The 12,790-nt window shown below is 45.2% G+C and overlaps 1 protein-coding gene across 1 annotated transcript in view; it reads left to right on the top strand.

Moving 5' to 3' along the window:
* Positions 1-376: 376 nt before the first annotated feature.
* The window catches only part of CSF2RB (colony stimulating factor 2 receptor subunit beta), a 101,145-nt gene continuing 88,731 nt past the window's right edge, over positions 377-12,790 (top strand). The window contains exons 1-2 of the mRNA XM_075320838.1: positions 377-464; positions 9,510-9,582. Of these exons, the coding sequence (XP_075176953.1) occupies positions 9,522-9,582 (61 nt within the window). The 5' untranslated portion in view covers positions 377-464; positions 9,510-9,521. The remainder of the gene's footprint in view (positions 465-9,509; positions 9,583-12,790) is intronic.

Below are 12,790 nucleotides of genomic sequence, written 5' to 3'. Positions count from 1 at the left end.
GACCGTCCACCGGATAGCAGATATAGTCATGATCAATTACTGGTAAGACATTCAAGCTTTGTGTTTCGATACTGATTTGATATCTTTAATAGGCCAAAGTTAAGTGCAAATAGAGAAACTGGGTATGGCAACAGTGGGATGTGAGCATACAGAGCTGCCCTCTGTTTTTCTTTATAGAGGGGTCCCAAGCGCCCATCCAAAATACTCTTACAGTCATGAGACAACCACTTTAAATAGGATTGTACCACTTGGAATTTCCAATAACAAAGAATTGTTTTCTTCCCACCTATTTGTGACCGTGACATGAAGCCACTTCCCTATTCCTAGAAGAGGTTGCAACAAACAGGAAAACAGTCAACCGCATCTGTCTCCTACACAACGACTGGGCACAGACTGTTCTCACAGGACGGCGCACGTTTGGGTATAGATTTGCGGGACTGTGGGATAGCATGAGATGAGCACAGGTAAGAGAAAGGATTGGGAACTGATCACGTGGAAGCCATAGTCTACCAGATGGGCTGGGAACTGTGTGTGACCTGAGGTCGTCTCTGGGAGTATCTTATCTTTGTATCAGGTTGTATAGAATGTTCCAGCCATTGTGTCTGTATCACAAATCTGGAGAAGCTATAGGGGGTATACCATGGGTTGGAGGTATAGTTTATGCATGGAAAAAGCAGTATAAATATGAGATGTTTATTTTCAAGTAACGTCTTCTTCCTGGCAGAGTGGCCTTTCAGCCCATGTTGATGAATTACTAGTTTCACTGTCGATAATGACAATCTTACCAGCTTCTGCCAGCATCTTCACAAGGTCTTTTGCTTTTTTTCTTGGGTTGTTATACTGTGGGGTCAGTCACAGATGATAAATTATTTGGAAATACTTGTATAAATTAGTATGGTGAGCTTCATTTTGGAGCACCTGAAGTAGCGACATAACAGGGAAACATGGTAACACGTACAAAACGTTGGGAAGGGGCTCCATACCATTATAACCAGCATCGGTAACATCCTAGCTCTAGAAATTTGAGACATAAAAGTTGTTTTACTCCCATTTTATGATTAATTCCACTGCCTCTATCATTATGTATTCACGGAAAAACAATTTAATGACTGTAAAACAGTCAGCAAAACCACTAATGCCAAGTCCACCTGAGATTATGGTGCTGCTCCCGGTGGCTGGCATTGGCGGTGGCCCTGACGTAACGTTGACCGTGTGGCAGCCAATCAGTGATCTTATTGGCTCTAAATGGGGAGCCCCATCTACAATAAGCTCACTGATTGGCTACTGTGCTGACGACATGACGTGAGTGCCGCAGACACCAGACACCAGGGTACGGTCAGTAAGGTGCGATTTTTGTCATACCAAACCGCCCTTAGAAACTAAAATTAACTAAAAGGAAATCCCTTCTTTAATTTTGATGACTATGTTTATCAAGGGTACATGTTTGCGCTTTTCTATACTACCTGTATTTCCTTCTGATGTTATTTGATATTGGTCCTTTGCAACTTCAATTTTTTTTCGTTATGTATCGTTCTGTTTCCATTATTCTTAATGTGCATTTTCACCTGATTTGCCATCTACAATAATAGGTAGCCATCCCCCCATGAATTTGAAGGAAGGCATGGAAGCCGGGCCGTACAGGCTACGTTCTCCTTCGCCAAGGAGACCCCATGTGCGTGTATAACTTCAGTTAGTTAGTTAGTGGTTTCGTCATTGCCCTGCTGCCAGTCCCTGTCATAGACAAAGTTGTAAAACACGAGACACCAGAGTTTTCTTGGCAAACTCATACAGTTTATTCTTCACAACACTACTATAGACGTGGCCTCACTTTTCATTCATGGCCTCACTTCTCGTTTTGCTGTTTCAATTATTGTGGGGTACTCTCTCTCAACTTATCTCCGCTATCTTGGATCTCATCCTCAAGCTGCTGGGCCTGTGTCTCAGCTCCCCCCTCTTCCTCACATCGTCATCCACTTCTGGACCTCAACGTCTGTCTAGTCGTATGAATTCCCCGAGCCCGCTGAAGTGAGCCATAGGCTCCGGACCTTTTGGTTATTTCATGTTCCCTGACTGGCCCTGACCCTGTAGCCATTTTTTCTCTTTCTCAAACCCTATCCAGAACTGGTACCCCAAGAGGGCCGTCTTTTCAACCAACCCACCATCCATCTGACACTCCTCCCCTACTTGGCTCAACCCTATGGTATCTAACATCGAACCTACTGCTGCTCCTACCTGACCACTATAGGGCCATGTGATGAGGTCCTTCTCCCATATCACACAATCAACAGAGCGAGAGATGGCTGTACAATCCAAAGAGCATTTGGAGTGGTTCCGGCCCTTACATGATCCTGGCTCTGCTACATCAGGGACCTATAGTTCGCTAGCAGCAGTACATATTATTATACACATTTTAATACTCAACAACACCTACAATATACTTTGTATAAAATACATATTTTACAGTCAGGAAAATGGTATAAACAGAATGGGGACAAGTCAAACTATTACACATTGATAGGTTGTGAGTGGTTACTTCATTAGTATTTGCACCTGTGCTGCCCCCACCTTTATCATGTTCCAATCTGGTATATAGCCCCATCCTAGCATATGTCCCCATCATTGCCACATCCTGGTATATAGGGCCACACCATGTCCCCATCCTGGTATATAGGTCTGCATCATGTCCCCATCCTGATATGTGGGGCCACATCATGTCCCCATCCTGTTATATAGGGCCACATCATGTCCCCATCCTGGTATATAGCGCCACATCATGTCCCCATCCTGGTATATAGGGCCATGTGATGAGGTCCTTCTCCCATATCACACAATCAACAGAGCGAGAGATGGCTGTACAATCCAAAGAGCATTTGGAGTGGTTCCGGCCACTACATGATCCTGGCTCTGCTACATCAGGGACCTATAGTTCGCTAGCAGCAGTACATATTATTATACACATGTTAATACTCAGCAACACCTACAATATACTTAGTATAAAATACATATTTTATAGTCAGGAAAATGCTATAAATAGAATGGGGACAAGTACAACTATTACACATTGATAGATTGTGAGTGGTTACTTCATCAGTATTTGCACCTGTGCTGCCCCCACCTTTATCATGGGGGTCTGCTGCATCCTGTAGTCAGTGGCGTAACTAGAGTTCGATGGGCCCAGGTGCAAAGATTGATCCGGCCCCCCCCATTTGGGCCATTGTAGCATTTGAAATGCTGTAAAGACATACAAGTTGCCCCCATCACCTTAATTGTCTAGTAATGACCCTCCCCCCATCCTGTACTAATCTCCCCCCATCCTGGGTGACGTCCTGGTAATTATGTCCCCCATCCTGGTGTATGACCTCATCATGACTATATGCTGGTATATGTCCCCATCATGACTCCAGTCTGGTATATATGTCCCCATCATGGCCCATCCTTGTATATATATATATATATATATATATATATATGCCCCCATCATGGCCCCATTCTTGTGTATGTCCCCATCATGGTATATATTGCTGCATCATGTCCCAATCCTGGTATATATTGCCCCATTGCCCCATCCTGGTATATGTCCCAATCCTGATACATGGTCCCATCATGGTATATATGACCTCATCATATCCCTATCCTGGTATATATAGCTTCATCATGTCCCCATCCTGATTTATATGGCCTCATCATGTCCCAATCTGGTATATAGCCCCATCCTAGCATATGTCCCCATCATTGTCACATCCTGGTGTATAGGGCCACACCATGTCCCCATCCTGGTATATAGGTCTGCATCATGTGCCCATCCTGGTATATGGGGCCACATCATGTCCCCATCCTTGTATATAGGGCCACATCATGTCCCCATCCTGGTATATAGGTCTGCATCATATCCCCATCCTGGTATATAGGGCCACATCATATCCCCATCCTGGTATATAGGGCAACATCATGTCCCCATCCTTGTTTATAGGGCCACATCATGTCCCCATCCTGGTATATAGGGTCATATCATGTCCCCATCCTGGTATATAGGGTCATATCATGTCCCCATCCTGGTATATAGGGCCACATCATGTCCCCATTTTAGTATATAGGGCCACATCATATCCCATCATGGTATATAGGGCCCCATCCTGGTAACTATGAACCCCCAGTCTCCGCACATTTAAAAAAAAATGAAAAAACAACTAAACGATTACACTCCCCTTCCCGGCGTCCTCCTCTGGCACTGGTTTCCTGGCAACTGACCAGCATTCTAAGCAGTGGAGCGCATGACGTCAGTATCATGCGCGCCCACTTACAGTGCTGTCAGCTGTGCTGGCATACTCTCTGCTCCCCATGCCAGGATTATGGTCGTGAGGAGTAGTGAATATTAACAGGCTTAATCTACGGCCGGCACATCGCAGTGCAGGGACCCAAAAGGACCATGTGCTGCAATATATTTCAGCTGGATGCACATCCAGGTGAAACAGGTGCTGGGGCCAGTGGGCCCCCTGCACCCCGGGCCCGGTCGTAGTCATGACCCCTGCGACCGTGGTTGTTATGCCCCTGTCGGGCTGCTCGGATCCGGATCCGCAGTGGCTCAAGGGGTCTCCGGACCCGAGACTGGATCGTGTGGCCGCTCTAAATGAAAAAGGGGGAAAAGAAATTTACAAAAGGGGGTGAAAGGATGCCACCCACGGGTCGTGGTAAGGCGGGATACCACCGCTGCTGCATTTGGGGAAGAGCGCCCGGGAGCGATGGGATGGCAGCTTGTGATGTTAACCCCTCCGTGGGCTGGGGAATGGTGTCCCAGGTCTCGGTGATGGCTGGCTGGGGACCCGTTGGGAGTAGAGGGGCACAACGTACTCACACAGTCCAGAGATGCTGACACTGACACCGGGTAAACCAAAGTCCTGAATGCCTTGCAACCTTTGGGTGAGCACGCTGGATCCGTGCCCTTTTGGCGTTGCTGGTTGGTCTGAAGCCTTGTCCCTTGGCACTGTGTTTCCTCTGTGTGGATCCCTTTCACCTGAAATTACTCGGGTCCCGCTGACCTGCGTGGCTAGCAGGGTGAGCTTGCTCTCAGGGTACACGCTTGGAATTTTCTGGACGGATATCCCCCTTGTTGCGCTAGTACCCCAATTTTGGAGCGGGTGGAGAATGGTTTGTGAAGATTCTGTCCTTGTTGGGTGAACTACTGGGCTGCATAAAGCTCCTTCCCAGCGTAGGGTCCGCGTACCCCGCCGTGCCCTGGCCCCTGCCCGGTTGTAGCACAAGGCCGCCGGTCTGCCCTCCGTGGCAGTACCGTGCCCCCTGCAACTGGGTTCCAGCTTCTTCCAGGCCAGGCCAATGTCTGGCATCTGGGACGGGTACAGGAGCCCAGCTCCGAAGTGTGACCTTGTCCTGTCACGGCTCACTGACACTCTCTGACTACTCTGACACTTCTGGCCCTCCTTCTACCTTGCCCCCATCTGGGTGGCCCTATTCCCCTCAGGCCGCCCAATGGGTGTCTGGTGGGTGTGGTGCAGTGTGTTCCTCAGGATTTGTTTACACCTGTTCTTAGCAACACCAAAGGGACAGGATCCGAAACCAAGGAGGAGCGGGTACCATGCAGAAGGGCAGATTGCACGGTACCCTTGTGACGACCTGATAGGCCAGGGCGTCACACATTGGTATTGTGACTTGGTGTTGGTAGGTAAAGTGGCCTGTTTCTGTGATTTTTTGGGGGGGTGGGGGATTGGGACCTGTGCCGCCACACATGGACCGGGTGGTAAGGGGGCCCATTTCTGCCTCCAAAGCAGCAGACACCTTCTGTCACAGACACGTTCAAGGCTGCATTGTGAAGAATTATTGGGGTTGCAAAGTGCCCACATATTGCCATTGCCATTGCATGGGGGGCATTTTTCTGTCTATGACCACCCCTGATTTTATGTATATACTGGGAACTTTCCTTGGGAGCTTTAAAAGATAATATATCTGTAAATGTTGATAGGGGACTCAAAAGTGTAAAAAGTTAAAGTATATGACTATAGTTATGGCCTAAAGAAAGGATAGAGATATTCGCTAAATTCCAATTTTGGAATAGAAATGCGTTCAAATAATGTCTGTGTCATACAAAACATCTGAAAGAAAAGGCGAGTCTTAACCCCATGACCTTATCCTAGATGCCATCTCAGCCTTACAAAACCTGCATTGCGGCTTACCTGCAATTACCTGACCTTGTAGAAATAAGACACTTTTATTTCTCATTACTCAGGTCACGTGCACTGGTCTAATGACTAGAGGTCATCGAAGAAAATCAGTTATACAGCCAGATAGGAGCCAGAACCTTAAATAAAAATGCAGCTTAAAATACCTTGTGCTTTTTGATATATACATTACTGTTGTGCACCAGGAAGACATTAGACGTGGAAATCTGGATGATGTCTTATATGCAGAAGGAAAAGGAGATTTGATCCTAAAGGCAACCAGTCATGAGGTGAAGGAAGCACATAGCTTCTTTATTCTGTTATAAACGATTTATGGCAGAAAAAAGAAGCTATGTGATTCCTTCTTTTTACAACCAACCGGACTTTATTGTTCTTAAACTCAGGAATAACTTCTGATCGCATCTCACGGGCACCGTTCAAGTTCCCATAGGGGTTCTCTCTCAATTCCGCCTCAGCATTAAATTTAATGGTGGTCCGTTCTCCTGGCATCTGGACTCCATAAGATACCGCTAGGCCCCTCAACCCTCTGTTTAACATCACGCTTGCATGGACTGGATCATAAAGTCTTTTAGACCGATCCATCCCACCACCAGGGACCGTGCTCAGGCCAAGAACCAGACATATCCTTCTCCGTGAGGGCGCAACTGACCTTCGGTCTCGCAGAGGCAATCTTCGGGTTTTCGATCCAGGAAGATATAGATGCCTTCCCCCGAGTGACCGGACTATAACCCACTTCTGGGGACGCAGTTAGCCAATCCTTTCATCACAGGATCCCGCGTGTCCACGATCGTAGGGGTGACCCTTAGGATCAGATTCACAATTTTGCATTTCTTTCTGTCACTACTACTACTGGGGGACACTCCTGCTCTCTACTTCCTATATCACCCTTTTATATATCCTGTGCTCCTCCTCTTCCTTAACTCTTTCCCTGCTCACCCAGGTGCCAGGACAGCCGTACTACCACACTGCCACCTGGTGGCCATTTACGAATACACATACATATTATCACATTAGACATAGACCACCAATGTGTCGGCTACTTCTGCAGGGGTGGGCATAGCCCTAACCCCTCTACAAATGTGCTTAGTTAAGCTATTGTCACACTAGAGGACTCCTCAGTGAGTGGCACAACACAAAGGGAAAACCTGGGAAGCTGTAAAAGATGGCCCTTCCAATAGGGAGAAAGAAGCAGGGTCACCTCCTATCTCTCACTAGACGGGTCCTTCCCTCATGCCCTGTTATGTGCCTAGGCTCTCGCTGTCCCTGACCTCAACCTGACTAGTGTGCAGGCCAGCAAGACACTAGTCTTGCCACTGTAATAAGACAACATGAGGAAGGTAAGACAAACGGGTGGGGAAAGACAACACATAAAATACTCCTGAATTTCTCCAGCAGTAAACTTCACAGCTGTAACTGAAACAACACCACAACTTCTCCAGAGACAGGCTCCTTCAAAGTGGTCAGTATAGAAGATCTATCACCAGCATGGAGTGAAGCCAGGAGTGAGTAAATATAGCAGAAGGGAATGATAATAAGATGATGCAGCAGTGATTAAGGCTAAGAGTAATCTCAGCCAGAAAGGAAAAGGTCCTTAACCCCTTCAGTATCAAATGAAAGCAAATCCACTTCAATACACTGTAGACTCCACAGAGGACCTGCGATCAATTAAGTGTTGAGACCTCCTGATTCCAGGTCCTCCAGAGGTAACATGCAGACATGACACACTCGTGACAGCTATGTGCTGCTTTTTTTTTTATCTCTCATTGTGTTTGCTCAGCTCTCCTCAGATACATGTAAATTGTGTATACCTTTCACTCATGCTCTGAAGGACAAACAAAGCTGATCAGAAACTAAGAGGCACAGTGCTCCAATCGGGTTAATGCTCAGTGAAACAGACAGATCCAAAATAATCAAAACTTCTGATATGTCTCTATGACATGGTTAACTTTTTTTCCTAAATGGCAGCTACCCCTTAGGTTGAAATTTGTAATGGTCATTTCTCTGCTATAGAAGTTTAGTGATGTTTTGGGTCTGAGTCTCACTTTTCCCCTGTGAGACTCTGCTATTTAAATGTGTTTCCTTTCATTTGGCAGTTGTAGGGTTAATGGCAGTATTCCTTGACAGCAAGCAGTCTCATTACCATCTCAGGTGTTTCCAGTTTGAACCACTTCCAGTCCCTTTATATACCCTCTGCTATCAGGAGAGAGTGCAGGTTATTCTTTATTCATTTGGATTCTGGTCCTAGAGGTAGAAGGAGCTGCTGTTCCCCTCTGCTGTAGTTGCTGTGGTGGCTACAGTCTTGGGTCTGACTGCAGCAGACTGTTGTTGTTTTTCCCCGTCTGTCTTCCTTTCCTGGAGTGTTCTTTCAGTGCAGCAGTGAGGCTAGCGTCCCTCACCTGCCCACTCCTTAGCCAGGACTATTCTAGGGTCATCTTAGAGCTTCAGGTTCCTGCTCGGCAACAGTTGAGGAACCTGTATAGGGTCTGGCTAGGAGTACAGGGTACAGCGGCAGGTAAGTGGAGGAGGTATTCAACTTCCCTCTCACTAGTGCTAGGGCTCTCCGTTGTTAAAGTGTCCCAGGTGTACCCCTTGTCTTGTTGTGGTGTTTTTCCCGTTTAGGTTGTGTGTTTGGCCTCACGCCGGACTCTCTTCTATTCTGTGCATGACAATATTAGACAAAAGTCTTCCAAACCTCAAGATTATACCAGGATTGGACACTATCTAATTTGTAGGATGTTTTAAGATACTCTCTCAATAGAACAAGAACAGATGAAAAAAGTTGGCCACTTTCCAAGGCCCCATTCGCATTTTTCTAAAGACATCTGACCCTTCCCATAGTGCTCAGATTTGCCTGTAATCTAATTTGTATGGGGGGCCTTCCTACTCTTCTCCAACAGATGGGATATGGCATGTTGTATTTTAATGGCCGATCCTTTTGATCCACCTGGAGATAAGAAGTTGGAGCCAGACGAATCAAGCACTCCTGTGTATGGTGAATTCAAGAGAGTAGACTGTCGACTGAAAGTTTGTCCGACAGCTAAAGTGTATGGGGGGCTTTTAGTCTCTTCTTCCATTGAAAAAACAGGAAGGTTCAGTGGAGAGCAAATGTTTATGGTGAGGTAGAGCTAGCTACATTGTTTAAGCTGGGTTTTCATTTCAAAGGGCAGGGAAATCTGACCTCTACATAGACTCAATGAAAAATGACTTGGGTGTCAGAATGTTTTTTCTTATTTTCTGTCACTTACAAGGCAGGAGGAAATAATTAAAGTCATTACGTTCAGATTTTGTTGTGACATTTGCCTTTTATATACTTTCAAGGATGAGGTGAAAATGGGAACACAAGGTCTACTCGTCGTCCTTTGCACTCTACAATACATACAGGCGATGCAAGGTATGTACAGTGTTTCTCAAAATTAAGAATAATTATGTAGCTTATTTCAAAGATGATAGCTGCCATACAGCTTACAATAAATTACTGTCTCCAACAATCTAATGTGTAAGGTCACGATTGTACCAGGATGGCAAACGATTAGTTATCCAGGGATTGGTTTATTGATTTTCCACTATCCATGTTATTTCATTTTGCTTATAAAATAAGGCCCATTTAGACAAAGTGATAATCAGAAGAGTTCAATAGAATGTGGCTCACCAATATGGCTTTCGAGGTGCTGAGCTGAAGTAAAGTGCTGAATTTAAGATAAGTGCATAGTTTCAACACAATTACATAGTGGTGATAACTGTAATTGTTGAATTTCATTAGGGAATTGGGTGTCTGTTTGTGATTCTGTGAAAAGGAAAAAAAAAAAAAGTTAGTCTTGTGATTTAATTAGTAGGATTAGTCACACCTGTTTCTAGAAGCTTCTAGCAGCTTCTGATAGTCATTGTACATCTATATAAACCAGCCAGTGCAAGCAAGGTGCTGAGCTTGCGAGGTGCTGAGCTGAAGTAAAGTGCTGAATTTAAGATAAGTGCATAGTTTCAACACAATTACATAGTGGTGATAACTGTAATTGTTGAATTTCATTAGGGAATTGGGTGTCTGTTTGTGATTCTGTGAAAAGGAAAAAAAAAAAAAAGTTAGTCTTGTGATTTAATTAGTAGGATTAGTCACACCTGTTTCTAGAAGCTTCTAGCAGCTTCTGATAGTCATTGTACATCTATATAAACCAGCCAGTGCAAGCGAGGTGCTGAGCTGAAGTAAAGTGCTGAATTTAAGATAAGTGCATAGTTTCAACACAATTACGTAGTGGTGATAACTGTAATTGTTGAATTTCATTAGGGAAGTGGGTGTCTGTTTGTGATTCTGTGAAAAGGAAAAAAAAAAAAAAGTTAGTCTTGTGATTTAATTAGTAGGATTAGTCACACCTGTTTCTAGAAGCTTCTAGCAGCTTCTGATAGTCATTGTACATCTATATAAACCAGCCAGTGCAAGCGAGGTGATGAGCTTGTGAGGTGCTGAGCTGAAGTAAAGTGCTGAATTTAAGATAAGTGCATAGTTTCAACACAATTACATAGTGGTGATAACTGTAATTGTTGAATTTCATTAGGGAATTGGGTGTCTGTTTGTGATTCTGTGAAAAGGAGAAAAAAAAAAAAAAAGTTAGTCTTGTGATTTAATTAGTAGGATTAGTCACACCTGTTTCTAGAAGCTTCTAGCAGCTTCTGATAGTCATTGTACATTTATATAAACCAGCCAGTGCAAGCGAGGTGCTGAGCTGAAGTAAAGTGCTGAATTTAAGATAAGTGCATAGTTTCAACACAATTACATAGTTTGACACAAGAACATAGTTTGAATTTATCCTTATAAGTTTTCCATTGTTGTTTTTTTTTTCTCTTTGTTTTACTACTTTAACGTTTATCCCCATTTAATAGGTGCTCCATGGACAATGCTACCAGGTGTGTATCTTGTCAGATGTATGCATGCCTTGAGCAGCCGTTCGAGGGTGAATATGTCTGCACTCGATGCAAGCATGTTGCGTATTTGGAAGCCAAGGTAACTGATCTAAATAGGCAGCTTGCAACACTAAGGGGCATTGCAAACCTGGAGAGGAGTTTAGAGCTCACTGAGCTTTCTCTGGCTAGGGCCAGTGATATGGAGGAGGGTGGAGGTGGGGAAGATCAGGACCCAGAGGTAGGTAGCTGGGTAACAGTTAGAAGAAGAGGTAGGGGGAAAAGTGTCAGGGAGCCTAGTCCTGACCTGCCACAGCCTGGTAAATATGCCTGTTTGGCTGATATTAGGAATGAAGGGCCTGGACTAGGGTCACTACAGCAGGATGTTGCTCCTAGCAACCAGGAAAACAACTACTGTAGGAAGGAGGGAAATAGGAGTGCAGCAAAGCCCAGACAGATGTTGGTGGTAGGGGACTCTATAATTAGGCGGACAGACAGGGTCATCTGTCGCCGAGACCGTGAATGCCGAACAGTGTGTTGTCTGCCGGGTGCTCGGGTTCGGCATATTGTGGATCGGATAGACATATTGCTGGGTGGGGCTGGGGAAAACCCAGCGGTCATGGTGCACATTGGTACTAATGACAAAGTTAGAGGCAGGTGGAAGGTCCTTAAAAATGATTACAGGGAACTAGGAGAGAAGCTGAAGTCCAGGACCTCCAAGGTGGTGTTTTCAGAAATACTACCGGTGCCACGAGCGTCACTAGAAAGACAGCGGGAGCTTAGGGAGATAAATATGTGGCTTAGAAATTGGTGCAGGAAGGAAGGGTTCGGGTTCATGGAGAACTGGGCCGACTTCTCAGTCGGCTACAGGCTCTACGGTAGGGACGGGCTGCACCTCAATGGGGAAGGTGCAGCTGTGCTGGGGGAGAAAATGGTCAGACGGATGGAGGAGCTTTTAAACTAGGATCGGGGGGGAGGGAGGGTAGTGGAGCAAATAAGGGGAGAGATAGAGCAGATAGAGACAGTGAGACGTTAGGGGTCAATGAAGGATTAGGGGGGGCTGGGACATACAAGGCAAGTAGGGAGGCTAGGAGTAATAAAGGTGTTAATAGGATTAAATGTCTACTGGCAAATGCAAGAAGTCTTGCAAACAAAATGAATGAATTGGAGACTCTTATGTCAACCATGGTTTATGATGTGGTGGGCATTACGGAAACCTGGCTGGATGAAAGCCATGACTGGGTGACAAACATACAGGGTTATAGTACATTTAGGAAGGACAGGAAAGGCCAAAAAGGTGGTGGGGTGTGTATATTTATTAAATCTAACCCAAAACCTGTGTTGTATGATGAGATTGAGGGGAACAGCAACAATGTAGAGTCAGTATGGGTAAATGTACATGGGGAGGGGAATAATGGAAAAATGCTAATTGGAGTTTGCTATAAGCCTCCTAACATACCTGAACAAATAGAGGGTGAAATGCTGGAACAAATTGAAAAGGCAGCTAATAATAATAATCGGGTTCTTATTATGGGGGATTTCAACTATCCAGACATACAGTGGGACATAGAATCTTCTGGTTCTGCTAAAAGCTGTAAGTTCTTATCTACTATTCAAGACCATTTCCTCTCTCAGATGGTAGGTGAACCGACCAGGGGAGATAATTTGCTAGATCTGGTCCTGTCAAATAGACCGGATACAATTTCAGA

Source organism: Anomaloglossus baeobatrachus, chromosome 8 (genome assembly GCF_048569485.1).
Source record: "Anomaloglossus baeobatrachus isolate aAnoBae1 chromosome 8, aAnoBae1.hap1, whole genome shotgun sequence".
Taxonomy (NCBI): domain Eukaryota; kingdom Metazoa; phylum Chordata; class Amphibia; order Anura; family Aromobatidae; genus Anomaloglossus; species Anomaloglossus baeobatrachus.
The sequence above is the reverse complement of the archived record's forward strand: the minus strand, read 5'-3'. Positions and strand labels throughout refer to the sequence as shown.